At 48.9% G+C, this 16271-nt stretch overlaps 1 protein-coding gene across 1 annotated transcript in view; it reads right to left on the reverse strand.

Moving 5' to 3' along the window:
* CLSPN (claspin) overlaps window positions 1-16271 on the reverse strand; it is a 503683-nt gene that overhangs the window by 196192 nt on the left and 291220 nt on the right. The window contains exons 14-15 of the mRNA XM_069622600.1: window positions 10753-10913; window positions 9771-10000 (exon numbers count right to left, since the gene is read on the reverse strand). Coding sequence (XP_069478701.1) covers window positions 9771-10000; window positions 10753-10913 — 391 coding nt within the window. The remainder of the gene's footprint in view (window positions 1-9770; window positions 10001-10752; window positions 10914-16271) is intronic.

Here is a 16271-nt window from a genome sequence, read left to right on the forward strand (position 1 = left end):
TAAACTGAAAACTCCTGATGAGTCATTAGAAAACCAATTTATGTGAATAATCCAGCCTCTAGGCTATAAGCAGAGGCTCAGCAGGTAATAGTTTTACATTGTAGTAACATTCCCCAAAAGTTATTAGTCACACAGTATATTTATAACCAGGTACATTTGTTTTTTACTACAGATTCCGAGGACGACAAGAGGTTGAGAGTGCAATTTCTCGTTTATCGTTTTATCCACTACCCCTTTCCCTTTCTTAGGGTTTTCATCTCAGCTGTATTCAATAGAGTTGAGCAGGGAACTCCTTGTGAGGGTCTGTGGGCTCAGCATCAGCTCCTGCGGATTTCGGCATGCCAGTCCTGACCGAGCACGAGCTACAGAAACAAACTCCATCTCTCTCCCTCTCTTGCTAGTCTTCTCCCATCCACATCTGCCACCCTCCCTGTTTTTACCAATTTCCGCAGGTGCAGCGATGATGGAGCAGGCACCACTAAGATTCTCCAAATGTAAATATCAGTAGAAGTGGAATTAGTGTTACTATGGCCTACAACTAGGACTGTGGCCTCCACTTTACAGCCATTCTGTTCACAATATGTAGGTTTGTTTTAGGTATTTATTGGGTACATCATTTATCTGGGCTGGCCACCTAAAAGAAGGGGGGAGGGGTTTAAATGTACCGGGAATGGGAATACACCCTTCAACATTACAAGACTAGATTTGAATGAAACAAAAATGCTCTCAAATGTTACTGCATCTCTCTTAAATGTAACTGCAATGCCACCCAGTGTCCCCAGTTCTATTTCGATGTACCCTACACCAGCTAATCTTGACCATAACCCCTTCCCAGATTTGAATGAAAACATAAATGTGAGAATGTCAGCAGTAACAGCTGTGGTTTTCATATCAACAAATGATACAGGTTATAATAACAGCCTTGTGAATAGTAGCAGCTCTCAAAGCACAATATGCAGTACTGTGATGTTCCAACTATTGAAGCCAGGGGTAAAACAAAGCCTATGCAAGGTTAACAGTGCTAAAGAAACAATAGCAGTAAGCAAAAGGCTCACATTGCGTAGTGACAGGAGAAGGCAAGCGCGCCTACTAAGGCACAAGCTACTTACCTGTAACTGTTGTTCTCCAGCATGGGTCTGGCATGGATTCACATGCTCATGAATATTCCCTGTCGTCAGGCTGAGAATCCTCAGTAAAGAAAAAAATATGTTTGTTTAGTTTCTGAACTGTCTTTCTACTAATGGCCAATCACTGGTCTCTGGGTCATACTGCCCCCAACCAATGACTGCCCTCTACCTAAGCACCTCCTCTGGCATCTTCAGATTTGGTAGCACATAAAGTGGCAGTAGGACCAAGAGAAGAGCCACAGAGGGGTTGGAGGGAGGGTTTGTATGTGAATCCAGACCCATGCTGGAGAACAACAGTTACAGTTAAATAACTTGTTCCTTCTCCAGCATGGGGTCTGGCATGGATTCACATGCGCATGAATACAAGAATACATAGCAGTAACCACATGTACAACCACGGGAGGTGGCAAGGCTCAACATTAAGCATTTCAACAACTCAACATTAAGCATCTCTTACCTCCTCACCAGACTCACCTTTAAGCGAACAGGTTGCGCAGCACTGCCTGGCTGACTCTGGACTCCTCCCTGGAATCCCGGTCGACGCAGTAGAATCCCGTGAAGGTGTGTCGACCTCCACGTACCATCCCTGCAGATGTCCAGCAGTGGCACACCAGACAGGAACGCCGTGGCAGCAGCCATCGCTCTGGTTGAATGGGCTCCGACGGCCAGGCAATGGTTGGTTTGCCAACCGGTGACAGTGCATGATACAGCCGGAGAGCCATCTGGAAATGGAAGCCTTCGAGAGGGCCTTCCCTTAGTTCACAGGACCAAAATTCACAAACAGCTGTGATGTCTTCCGAAGACTCTTCGTGCGGGCCACGTAGAACTTCAGCACTCTAGCCACGTCCAGCGAGTGCAAAGTCCTCTCAGCAGGCGACGAAGGAGACAGGAAGAATACAGGCAACACCAAGGGCTCGTTGAGATGGAAGTCCGACAGCACCTTGGGCATGAAGGAGGGGTGCGTCCTCAGCACTACCCTCGTCTCGTGGAATGTCAGGTATGGAGGTTTACAGGAGAGGGCCTGATCTCTCCCACTCGTCGTGCGGAGGTGATGGCCACAAGAAACGCGGTCTTCCACGATAGGAACTTCAGCAGTGCCAAGTGTTAGGGCTCGAATGGGGGGACTCATGAGCCTGGTCAGCACCACGTTGAGCTCCCACACCGGGGCCTTCCCAGTGGGAACGAGCTGAACAGTCCTTTCATGAACTCCTTCACCAGGCGGTGAGACCATGGCGACGACCGCCCCAGAGTTCTGGTGTAGCGGGAGATAGCCGCCAGGTGGATCTTGATGGAGGCATGCGTCAGCTCCGCCTTGGCCAGCAACAGCAAGTACGGCAGCACTTCAGGGGCCGCAATCCGTAGAAGTTTGATCTTCTGTGCATGGCACCAGACAGAGAACCTCTTCCACTCTTATGTCCATAGCATTTAAGAGTCGAGGATGCCCTGGCCTTTGCAAGTACCTCCTTGCAGTCTGCCGGGATATCGTAGCTTCTGAACTCTAGTGCTGCAGGAGCCAGGCCTGCAGGTTCAGCGATCCCGGTTCGTGATGTAGGATGGCGCCTCCTTCCCTGGAGAAAAGATCTGCGTCCGTCAGCAGTTTGACTTGGGGGGGGAACGCTGACAAGTCTAGAAAGTCCAGGAACCAGATCTGCCTCGGCCATGCTGGTGCGACGAGGATCATCCTGCACCGGGACCATCTGAGTTGATTGACGAGTCACAGAAGCAACGGCAAGAACGCGTATAGGAACAGGCAGTCCCAGGGGAAGGCAAATGCATCACCCATGCTCCCCGGCTGGGGAAACCTGCCGGCGAACCTCCGGCACTTGGTGTTCATCGCCGTCGCGAACTGGTCGATCTGGGGACTGCCACATCGTCGAAATAGGAGATCCACTTGATCCTGCCAAAGCTCCCACTCGTGGCAAGAGCGCAGCTCCCTGATGAGTGAGTCGGCGACAGTGTTTTTCACTCCTGCCAGATGAAAAGGTACCAGGAACATCCCTTGGGCGACAGCCCAGTGCCACAGATCCTGTGCTTCCTTGGATAGGGCTGGGGATCTGGTGCCCCCTGCTTCCGGATGTATAACATCGTGGTGGTGTTGTCGGTGAAGATCCGTACCACTTTGCCCTTGAGGGACGGGAGGAAAGACCTTAGGGCCCAGAACACGGCTCGGAGCTCCAGGACGTTGATGTGCAGGGCCTCTCCTACCAGAGCCAAAGGCCTCTTGCGTGGAGATCTCCGGTGTGTGCTCCCCATCCAGGGAAGCGTCCATCGTCACCGTCTCCTGATGCGCTGGGGTCTGGAACTCCATGCCCGTCGCGAGGTGCGCGTGGGCACCCCACCACCGGATTGCTTGACGGAACCTCTCGTTGAGGGAGATCTGGTCTTCGAAGCTGCCCGCCGCTTGCATCCAACGGCCGTCAAGGAACTCCTGCAGTGGCCACATCCGCAACCTGCATAGACGCACAAGGTAGATGCACGATGACATGCCGAGTAGGGACTTTATGGACCTCACCCTGGCCACTTCCATGGTCAACAGCCATTGTACCTTGCCCAGGATGGCCTCATCCTTTCCTCCAACAGAGAAGCCACAACATCGCCACTGTGTCGAGTCTGGCTCCCAGGAACAGGGGGTCTTGCGAAGGTACTAACTGGGATTTCGCGAAGTTGATCGAGAATCCCAGATTCGTGAGCAGTTGGACAGTCTTCGCTGTGTGATCGACGGCGAGTTCTCATGACCTTGCTCGGATGAGTCAATCGTCCAGGTAGGGGGTATACGTGGACTTCCCTGCAGGCACAGCTGCAGTGCCAGGCACTTGAAGACCCTCGGCGCCGACTTCAACTAAACTGGTATTGTCGCCCTTGGACCACAAATCGTAGGAACTTTCGATGTCATGTGTGTATGGGGATGTGGAAGTAGGCATCCTCCAAGTCCAGCAACGATAGGAAGTCGCCCTCCTCCAGCTGTCCCATCACGTGCTGAAGGGTGACCATCCGAAACTTCAGAGATTTTATGCACTTGTTGAGGCGGCGAAGGTCTACGATGGGCCGCCAGTCTTCTTTCGGACGAGAAAGTACCCCCGAGTATACTCCAGAGTCCCGGAGCCTCTTCGGGCCGAGTTCCATAGCGCCTTATTTCAGCATTGCTCGTACCTCTAGAAGCAGCTGTGGCACATGTTTTTCCTTCCTGGCCATGGGTGGTAGACGGAGACACTTTCTTTGGAAATCCAGAGTGTGCCCGTGGGCCAGGGCATCAGGCACCCAACGGTCGGTGGAGATGGACTCCCACACGCTGACAAAATTTTCCAGCTGACCTCCCACCGGGGTGCTCGGGGGGGGGGAGGGCCCCGACATCACGGGCGGTTCAGTCTTGCTTCGCCGAGGCCTTAACACCTTAGCCTCCTTGGTGACTACTGTGTCCTCTGGCCTTGCTGCAGCCTCTCTAGGCCTCCTGCGACGAGGAGCGGGCCGCCTGGCGGTACGACGCAAAACTGCTGCCAAATCCTTTGGAGGCACCTTGAGACTTGCCTCCGGAGGTCCAAAAGGACAGCCGTTGATGGAGAGAACCCAAGGCCCAGGCCCTCTCGGTGTCCGCCTTGATGGCCTTCAGTGACTCGTCCACTGCCTTGTCGAACAGGGTGTTCCCGTCGAAGGGCATGTCCAGTACCCTTGTCTCCAGGTCCTGACTGAAATCAGCGAAGGCAAAGGTTGATGCCCATCAGCAATGTCTTTGGCCACCGTGATGGCGTGGTCCAAAGCCACCTCGCCTTGCGGCAAGATTTAAAGGGCTTCCGCCCTCTTGTCTTCTGGGAGGAAGTCCAGGAGGGGAGCGGTCTTGAACCACAGCTCCCTGTCGTAGCGTGCCACGATCGCGAGGGCGTTGGCCACTTTGATTGTCGTTGCTGCCGACGAGATGACCCGTCCCATGGCGTCCAGCTTCTTCCCCTCGCCGTCCGGTGGGGAAGTGGAAGTTGATGCCGTTGCCCCCACCGATTTCTTTTTGGCCGCCGCGGAGACCACCGCATCCGGGACGGCTGTGCTCTGAGGCACATAGGGACGGAGTCTGGGACCTGGTACTACTTCTCGTACCGGTCCCTCTTCGCAGGAGACGTGGACGGGTTCAGCATCGACAGTCCTTCGTCTCAGATGTCGTCCAGTAATGGGACTGAGAGGACGGTCTTCCTCTTGGCCTCCCGTCGTTGGTAGAGGAAACCCTTCTGCTCTTTGGGGCATAGCTGGAACAGCTCTGATGCCCTGGCGATCCTGGCGTGAAATAAGCCAATTTCATCGGGGAGATCCAGGCAGGGGTTGCTGGGAGATCCGTCCCGTCGCCACCACCCTCGTCGTCCGTCCCCGTCAGTGTTCCCGTTCCAGTCTCATCCGTCGGTGGAGGGGATGGAGGTGTAGGATGGATGGGAGGGGGGAGGATGGATTCCCCTCCGCTTGTTCGGTGGGCTCCCCGACGGTCCAGGCGGCACTGGATCGTCCGTTGGGGGTAAGGGCAACCTTGTCCTCATCTCCGTACACAGGGTCTGCAAAGGCATCAGGATTGCTCCTGAATTGTCCTGTGGCATAGGCATCGTTTGCGACAGGAGCGACAGCTGGGGCGCGGGGTCCTCAGTTTCCTCCGCAGCCCGCTGCTCCTAGTCGGCCCCACCGTTGCTCTGCCTGGTCGGGATCCCTCCCGTAGGACCCGACTTCCTCAAACTTTTTGTCCAGGATCTTTTTGACGCCAGCCAGCTCATCCTCGGAGGTGGTAACTGTGTCCGTCATGGCTAACGTGCCCCCCCCCCTCTTTCTCGTCCCAGGGTTTCACAGGGGTCTTCTCGATAGGCGGGAAAGATGATTGCCTCTGGGGTGGCAGGGAAACTCTAGGCCCGGAAGTCGTCTCCACTGGGGTAGCCTCCACAGGCTTCGCCAGGGCCACCACGACTCCTTCAATCGAGGCATTCGCCGGGTGAATCAGGGCCTTCACGACTTTGGGCGCGTCTGAGGCCTTCACCTTAGGGGGGGGTTGCCACCTCGCCCCCCCCCCTGGCTTTCTCCGTCGGGATTGACCGGGACTTCTCCCGAAGCTTAGCCAGGTATTCAGACTTCCTTTTCCCCAAGCCAGGGCGTTGGCTTGTGGTTGATGGCATTGGTGACATTGCGCCCTGCCCGGCAGCCGAAAAGCACAAACCAACGGCGCTCCCGGTGCCCGCGGATACGCAGTGCTTTGCCTTTTGTTGGGCCCCCGTCATCGGAGCGCCTTCAAAGGTCTTAGAAGACCTCTCAGACTTCTTCTCACCTATTGCTGGGTTCGTCCCCTCCCCAGCCAGTTGGTGAGCCGAACACGACGGTCCTTCATTGTCCAGACAGACATGTTCTTACATAACGTACAGTCCTCCTCCACATGTGACTTGTCGGTGTGAAGGCAGTAGAGGCACCAGGAGTGCTCATCTTCCTTGAAGACTGTTAGGCAGAAACCTGTGCAGTTCCCTTAGGGACCACTGTAAAAGGCTTAGGACTACAGGAGTTGCCAGTAAACCCAATTGGTAGCAGTCTGTACCACCCAGATTTACATGGTAGCTGTGGCTGAGCAGTCAGACTTCTCTCAAGAAGAAGAAGACAGTATATAGAGTATACAAATTAGGTACAGAAATACAGTAGCACAAGCAAACACTGACCAGAGCTTTGGTATAAAAGTATATAATTATTTAAAAACACTTGTAAAATACACTCACACTAATATGGCAAGCAAGTTCCAAACACAGTCACAAGAAATATATACACCCCCCTGATTACTTATTGAACAAGTCGTAGTTAAAAGACCACTTATTTGCAGACAGAGGTGAGCGCTTAACCCAAGATGGCACTCCAATAAGTTAATAAAAAGGGAGGGAAGAGGCAGAATTAGGAAACACACGAATATCAACACTTTTAAAAGAAACCCCAGCAAGGCAAGAAAGGCAGAATCTACTGTAGAGCAAGAATGTGTCCAAGATCAAACAGTTGAATTGTACTTTAAAAGTCTTTGCAGATAGTTCGAAAAGAGTTCTATCAGTTCAGAAAAAGTTAGCAGGTCCCAGGTCACCCCAGGATAGAGCGTCAAGGATTTACGGGACACCTTGAACAGTCTGTTGCAAGGGAGACCAGGCAGGACACAGTACCTGAAATGGTGAGAAAGCTCCAGCGGGGGCAGTTGTTCCTGGCAGCGGATGCAAGTCGGTGCTTCGTTCAGGGCAAGAGAAGATCTCGATGTGTAGGAAAGCTGGAGGTTGTTGCACTGCCAGGGAAGAAACCAGCCGCAGAGTTTCCAGATTAAAAGGTACAACCCTTTTATTCGCGGTAGTGTTGAAGCGTGGCTATCCGGCCGTCGGGGTGCTTGGCACAGGCGATTCGACCACGGGACGATACCGGAGTCGAAAAAAAGAAGGCGAACTGTTTGACCCTACCAGTTCAGGGGAAGAAGACTCTCCTGGAGGAAGATCTTCCCTGTCGTTGGGAAGTGGTGAGACGGTTAAGCAGGGCTCCACTGGTGGCGTCGTCGTTGCAGGTCGGCTCAGCTTCTGCCTCTTCGGATTCTTTAGGTCCTGTGGCGACTTATGAAGTTCTAGTCCCCAAAGCCATGCTTTTACATTCACCAGTCATAGGTGTCAAACATGCAAAGTGGTGAGCCGGGCGGCTAATCACACAAGAGTGTGACTTGAGTTGCCAAGGCAACTCAGTCCAGGGTGCCTAAACCCCCCCCTCCCACACATCCTGTATACCCAGACAGAGTGGCACCACTTTTGGAGGTTTCTGTGCAGAAGCCCGCCAAAAGTGGAACAAAGGGTTCGACTTGGGTTTGGAGTTAGAGGTGAACACAAACGCCATTTTAAAACAGAGTCCTGGCAAAAAGACCCAACCAGGGAATAAATATTAAATAAATAACCCGGCGGTATCTTTAACATTGCACCAAAAAGTGGTGCGTTTAAAATGAATGGGAAAATCCCATAGTAAATATTCTTAAAGAATATTTTGCATGGTAACCACTGCCACCAGCCAGAAACTCGACAAGGGGGGACTGCACAGTGCCCCCGTGAAAACAGACCCAGGGGTCATCTAATTAACCCCTTCCAGTACTTCCACAATATGCTGGTTTGTACTGGTTCTGTTCACAAATTTGGACTAATAAAGCCAATGGTGACTTTACATGCCCTGGGAGACAGTAGTCAGTCTATGTTTGGGGGTCACTATGACACCCCTGTGTTACTGCACTGAGGGTGCTGTGTAACATCCCAAAAACACATGAAGCCCTATGGAGTAAGAGACCCCCCATAACCCATAAAACACATTACAAAGTCAAAGGACATTCTCAAATCATGCCGAAGAGTGGAAGAAAAAGAGTCTCACTCTGAGCAGGAGAAAAAAAAATAAACCCCAAAAATCCAGCAAAGCTGCTGGGGGACTCACTAGGTTTGGGAAATTAGCCTTAACAGAGAATTCTCCCAAACAAATACATTCTGTAGTCCACATCCTGGGCAGTTCCTGAGCAGTTTGGATCCAGTAGGTGTCGAATCTCCTTTGTCCTGGGACATGTTCGAATCTGGGTAGGCCTCAAAGGTCTTCCAGAATCCTCCAAGAAATGTAATTCGACGGAAATCTGCCCTTTAGGGGCATAGAAAATTCTGAAACGGTCCCTGTTGATCGGAAGAAGAATCAGTGGAGCTTGAGGCTCGAATTGACCGAAAATATAAGAGTAAACTCTGCGAAAAAACGCAACACGCAGTAAAAGCTCGAGAGCTAAAGCACGAGGACTCCCAACACTTGAACGTGCGGTAAAAATCTGAAGATGTCTGCCAGAGGAGGGACTTAGGTAGAGGCCAGTCATTGGCTGGGGGCACTATGACCCAGAGACCAGCGATTGGTTATTAGTAGAAAGACCGTTCAGAAACGCAACTGATTTTTTCTTCACTGAGGATTCCCAGCCTGATGACGGGGAATATTCTTGAGCATGTGAATCCAAGCCAGACCCTATGCTGGAGAAATTTGATGCATACCATGGCTTAAGATTAGATGTGGTGCGAGACATTCGCCACCCCGAACACTCGGTACACCGATACAAGCACGTTGGGAAGGCGAACCACTAATAGGAGTTGGAACTGTCGTCTTGTGCTGGGAAAGCTTGAGAGTGTGCTGTGCTTAGGAGGCCCACCTTGTCCCGTGCTCAAAACGTGGGGAAGGGAGATAGCCGGCTACCGCATCCTGATTTACCATTTGTGAACACTTATTTCTTTCTAGTGAACCTTATCCCACAGTGTTTTTGCATTTAGTTATAACGTCTGACAATAGTATTTTTTAGTCTATGCCCATTTACTTTGACAAGATGCTACTAGGACTGCCTTATTTTAAATTTGATGGTCGCAGCTTGCGCCCATCTTAGTTTTAGGTTTAGATTAGGCGTTTTTCCAACATTCATATCCAGTTTAATAAACACCCCTTAACTGTGATCACTTGTGTCAGTCTATTGTTGATGCCATGTTTTCCTTACAAAAGGAAACTGAAAGTACTAGCCTATGAAACTTGTAATAAAGATCCGCCAACATTCTGCACATGCATAAACATGTGTATGCACCACCTCGTCTGAGCTCGAAAATACAGAGTGTAAGACATTTGTGCTCATACCTTGAGAGACAAATTTCCCTGAACACAAGTTGAGCAGTTCGTCCATGTCCTTCTTGTCTTTGTTGTAGGGGTTTAGAGTACTCTCCACCTGGGTGCACTTAAACTGGCCGCTGCACAGGTCTAACAATTCTCCCATGTTGGCATCCATGGCGTTCTCATCCATACTATCAACTATGAGACGCTGTTTTGAGGAATGAAACTTGTTCCGGTTATGTCCGACATTCAAGAACCTTGAGGGGTGAAAAAGGTTTTTGTTAATTGAATGAAAATAATCTGTAGCATACATGGTTCAACTATTCACATGGCATGGATGTGTACTAATTGAACACCACCTCACATGCAGGTTGCCTTGGGAGCTCTACCATAGGCTTTCTATTCAACTGGCTAATTCTCCTGCAACCGGATTACATTAATGGAAGGAAATACAGAACTTTATAATTACGGCGGTATCCCAGGGTTGCTATTGCACCTCTTTGCGCTTTCTAGCATGGTTGACGGTGTGCATCGAGAAGACTACTTGATGTAGTCACATGCACACATAGGTAAGTGGAAAAGCAAGCATGGCTCTAATATTAAGCGGCCCTGTCCAGCTTCTTACATTGAGACTCAAGTGGACAGGAACACCTATGGTCAAAAGCCAGGGAGACAGTGTAACAGACTACACAAAGTGCCTGCTCCAATGCAGCTGAAACAAAGTTGAAACAGGGGTGCAGCATAACAGGAATGAAGTCCAAACATCAAAGTGACTGTTCAAACTTTCAATTGGCAGTGGTTGAGATCAATCTGGACTGGCTCGGAATAAAAAGCACACTAACCTTTTGGTAGGATGTATATAAAAACAGATTTTTTTTAAATCAGCCATTGTTCGAATATTGGATTGGAAAATACGTAATGTTTCATGTTCAAAGGTGGAAACTAGAGAGGCAATTGGGTAAAGATACATGACTAACTAAACATGCTACCTCAAGTGACGGACACATACCCATCTGCATCCAGTAATTGACTTTGCGTATCATCTTCCAAGGAGAACTGAAACTGGGATCCCTCCACACCCAGGTAAGTGTGCTTGGGCTCAGGAGAAGCGTTGTAGAGATCCATGGAATCCTCTACAGGAAGGGACGGCTCGGATGTCTTGCCAGAGCTCTGCCAAGCACAAAGGGAGAAAATAAGGCATTATCAGGAAACTTCCGGTGCCACACATGGTCAAGAGTACTGTGTGTTACTGAGCAGCGATATTCATGTCACACATGGTCTACTAATAAAGAGACCAAATAGAGCTGGCTGTTACCAAAGGACAGAGTTCAAGAGGCGCTCCATGGCCAACCAAGGTGCCCATATTTACAAAGTGTTTAAGATTTACAAAACAAGAAAACATGTGGCCAAATCTATAGGTCCATCAAACAGTACCAGTAAAAGTGAGCTTCCAATTGCATGAATTGTTGTGAAGCAAGGCGGTCCTGGAGCAGGTGCACGCAACTGTCAGTCAACAAGACAAAAAACAGACTATTGCAGCGAAATCCAGGAAGACTCCCATAAAGGTAGCACACTGCTTGGTCTAAGATACCCAAACACTGAATTGCACAAACCTAGAGATAGCTCAGCCATTAGTGCACTAATAGTTCTCATTAAATCGACAACCGGTTTTGGCACACAGCCATGCTCTCAACCAGTCTAAAACACAAAGTATCTTGAATGTACACTCTCTACAAAAATGTAAGTCTGCTATTCCCTGCTTCCTGTAGTTCCCATTTCAAAATGAAAAAGGCTATTTTGGGAGGCTTCATAGCTATAGCACATGTCAACGATTGACAGTGCAAATTCGTAATTTGTCAAATATTTGATCTGGGGGGTGCATTTGGTCATTTACATTGAAACCTAGGTTGAAAGTCATATCCCTGAGACCTTGTGAGAGTTCCCAGACAGCTTGCCCTCATGGGCCACCAGATTCCTTCCGCCGCCATCCACCCTCCCCACGGTATGCTCATCTCGGACCTCGGTGGCAATGTTATTAATATCCTTCTAAAGCTCCCAGAGCAGGGTGCCACACAGACACTACTCAGTGCTCCATGCCACACACCTGGTGTAACTCACCATCTGGTGGCAGCTCTACGGCTGCACACTTCTCAAAGCAGCCCCACAAATCCTGCCATCAGAGCAAGATAGAGTATTTCACTACACTGTCGCAGATACCTCCCCCATGCAAGTGATCACAAACTCTAGATCTATGGAGGGACAGATCAACTCCCTTGGTATTGATGCGAGCCTCCTTACTCAAGACCTGCACAAGATGTCAGCTAGCATGAATGAAGTGGAAACAAGAGTCTCTGATGTAGAAGATACGCTTTATTCTCAAAAGACAGCTGTCGGAGATGATACAATACGGCACACCAAACTACAGAGGAAAGAGTGGAGGATGCAGAGGGAAGGATTCACTGCAGTAATGTCCAGGTGGTTGGCCTCCCCGAAAGCGCAGAGGGGCCATCCACTGAGTGGGTGTAGCGCTCTTCGAGACTCATATGGTGTTATGAATATGAAGAAGTGATCCCCAGTGGTTTGGGGGGGGGGGGGGTCATATGATTGGTGTGGGTGCAGTGGTGTTGCGAATGCACCTAGCCCCTTCGCTAGCGCAGATACCCTGATTATTTAGGTCAGTTGCTTGGTTCAGTTAGAGTGGCAGATGCACCAAATTCCATGGTTGTATGGGGTTGGGGGGAGTTGGGATATTTAGCAGGATTGTTCTGCAACCAGGGATCTGTTTTAATACTTGCACTGGCCTACGTAGTGCACCATTTATGCAATACAGACTCCTCACTTATTCCACTTGGTCTCCCCATGGGTACCGCTGAGGAAACGCGTCTCGTGTGTCTTTCATGGAACATAAATGGTCCCTGTGATACAAGAAAGGCACAAAGCTACAATTCCTTAACAGGCATAAACCTTCAGTTGCATTCCTCCAGGAGATGCATTTGGCTGGAAATAATTGCATATTCTTCTGTACATCTAATTATGAGAGGGTGTTACATGCAGGATTTGTGGGAGGCTTTTGGGGGGTAGGGAGATTTGATCATATCTAGAAAACATGTCGTTTGAGCTTCAACATTTTATGGGGGATGTTAGAGGTAGATATCTGTCGATCACTGGGTTGTTTCGGGGGAAATCTGTGCCAAACTGGACTTCTTGCTGGAAATCCAAGAGCGGTTAGTCAGGCATACAGCAGATCAGTGGTTGGTGGGAAGCAACTTTAATGCCACTATGGACCATTCCTTTAATAGATGCGCTCACTCAGTGACCGGGAATAGGCCGTATCTAAGCTACATGATTTTCTGCAAGCTACTGACCTAGTTGATGTAAGGTGTATGCTATACCTCCATAAACCGAAGTTTTAGTTCCATTGGGGGGAACCACTTGTCCCCAATTCGTATTGATTTTTTAAATTCTTTTTTTAATAAGAGTTTCCACCATGCAATATCTCCCTTGTGGCATTTCAGATCTATCCCTGATGCTCCTGTACCTTCACAGCTGCGAGCGGCTACCTGCCCCATGTGGCGCTGGAACTCATAACCTGGGGTTTCCAGATTACATGACGATATTAACCGACTTAATATTTTTAGATAAATGCACATTCTGTCTTGAACCCCATGACGCTGTGGGAAGGATATAAAGCAGTGCTCTGAGGGGAGGTTATCCCTACATTGGCAAGAGAAAGGGAGAGGGAGAGGCTACAGAAGCTACTTCAGCTAGACCTGACCCAACTGGAAAGTACGTTCATTTCGGATAGATCACCAAAGTACACAAAGACCACTGATGCAAACTAGAGACACTTACTGCACCGCGCTTCAGAGAACACCCAGCAGGCCCATTTGACTTCAATGGCACGAGTATACGAAACAAGTGACAAGACAGATAAAATGCTCACCTGGCTGTAAAGTCATGGAAGGTCTCCTAGCTAAATACATGCATTGGGGTTGGGATAAGGCTGTAGGCGGAAGCCACGAGATGCAGAGCCTTTGCAGATTATATTATACAGGTTTCTGGAGCCAAACCGCTCCGGGGATGCCCATGGACCTCCAGAGACTAGATCCAGTTACCCAAGGTCTCGCCCTCAGCAGAGTCTAGATGCGGAATCGTCGGAGGAGGAGGTGTTGAATGTCATAGCCTTATCCCAATCAAGCAAGTCCCCAGGGCACAATGGATTCTGGTTGGAATTATCGAAGAATTTAAGCAGTAAACTACCCAGTACAATGGTCTTTATAACAGTATTGCCAAAGGGCAATTCAGCAGCCGATTGTTCCTCTTGTAGGCCTATATCACCCAGTAAAGCAGGTGTGAAAATTCTGGCGGACATTTTAGTGGTGTGCTTGTGACAAAACCTACATTGTTTCACCGGCTGCATATCGCACTAGATCGAGGAGAAGTCCTCACAGGTCCCCTTGCCACATCAAAGGACTTCTCAAAATCAACTGCCATTGCTGCAATTTATTTTGACAAGCTCTATTGGGAGCGTCTGTGGACAGTAAGGGATGCCATGGACTTCGGGGGCGGTGGGCAGTATTCCTTCAGTGGCTCAAACTGCTTTATGAAAAACCCCAGGCAGTACGCAAATCAATAGGGTGACCTTGCAAGCTTTTCTCCTAGAACAGGAGAGGCGCCAGGGTTGCCCCCTCTCGCCAGTAATCTTTGTACTTGCCATAGACACCTTGAAAGACTGGCTAAGGGAGGAACCCTTGTGGAAGGGATTTCGTTGCCCGTTGCCCTTTACGCATATCTCCTTTTGTATCTGGGGAACCCCAGCAGATCCGGTCCTCGGGTTGTAGAGATCCCGCAAACAAATGAGAAGCACAGTGGATGTTAAAGTGAATTGGAGTATATCAACCTTTGTCCAGTTAAGGGTGGACCAGGAGCGCTCCCACAAAGCTGTTATTTCAGATGTTATCAGATTCCATTATATATGTGGGTATATGGATTTGCCACAATCAAGAGAACTTCCTCAGTTGTATTCTAACGCCAGTCACACAGATTTCTGGCGATGTGGCATTTTGGTCGGGGCTTACTTTCTCTCAACTGGGGTGGGCTGCATAATTTAAAATGATGACCCTGCCAAAGTAGCTATACGTTTGGAAAATACCCCAGTCTTTATCCCTAAAGAAGCCTTTTGAAAACCGAACAGACTTTGCAAAGATTACTATCGCAGGAATCACAACCCAGAATTGCAAGTTGTTAGGGGAGTTTTCCCAAAAGTCCACTAGAGGTAAGCATTCATAAAATTATCCCAATGGTATACAGGTCCCCAACTCTTAGTATCAGTCGGTACTACTCATGGAACCTTGATAGAGTGGCAGAGCAGTCGGCTCATTATAAGATGAAGATTGAGCTGTAGGCAAGTACACTGAACCCAGTTAGTAAAGCAGATCAAAGAAACACTTCCACCAATTTATATAAAATATAGATTACATTTACACAAGAGATGTTTTAAAATACTTAGATTATCAAACTAATACACATAGTATTAGTTATACTTTTCAAAGGCCACTGCTTAGTTTGAAGTTGCTCTCGGTTACAATTGTCACAGCGTTTGACACTGACAGTTGTACCGTACTATTGATTATACCGCTCACTCGCGCACAACCAAAGATATATGGTAATTGTATTTAGTTAGCAAAACCACATGAGATAATGTATTAGGGGGAATGAAACCAGTTGGTCAGTCAAACAGTAGCAGAGCTGAAGGTTACAGAGACTGTTTCAGAGCAAACTAACACCTTTTAAGTCCAATTCCTAACTAGCAGCAAAAAAGTCTATTCGGAGAGGGTTAAAAATCTTACGAAGTAGGGAACAACTAAGACTATAAGGAACTTTTGCTAAGGCTGCTTGAAGAGTAAAGTCGTCAGAGACCCTGTTAAAGGACTCGCAAAAGGGACACAAGCTGGCAGCTTGGTTCAGAGGTAAGAGTGGACAACCTGGACACCTCTTTGTACACTGTTAGGGAGAATTCTCATTTCTGTGCTAATTTCCATCAACCTTAGAGACCCCCCCACATCTTATGCTGGACTTTAACCCTGGAGTGAGAGACTTTTTTTCACTCTGTGTTTTGTCCTGATTTGGATTATATGTTTCCTTTGTTTTTGGAGTCTGACAAACTCCATAGGCATCTACTTTTTGTATGATAACGCACAGCACTGTCAGTGCAGCGTCACAGATAGATCCTTTAGATTTCTCATAAGGTTTAAATACCTTTTCTTGTGAGAACTACTGTTACCAAGTGAAATTGACTTTACTTAGCTTTTCTCTGTGTAGGTCCAGCACACACCATCTTGTGTGGAGTGCTGGGGGGGGCGGGGGGGTTACCTAGTAGCCCCTTATCCTACATTGTTATGTAACATTTTTGTTACCCTCACTATTTTAAATGGCTGGTGGCAGTGGTTTTATTTTTCTACCATTGTGCTTTTCTACCACAGGCTGAATCCTCAGCTGCAGTATAGCACCCATGGGTGACCATTTTGT

The sequence above is a fragment of the Ambystoma mexicanum genome, chromosome 11, assembly GCF_040938575.1.
Source record: "Ambystoma mexicanum isolate Mex_15411 chromosome 11, UKY_AmexF1_1, whole genome shotgun sequence".
NCBI classification, from domain to species: domain Eukaryota; kingdom Metazoa; phylum Chordata; class Amphibia; order Caudata; family Ambystomatidae; genus Ambystoma; species Ambystoma mexicanum.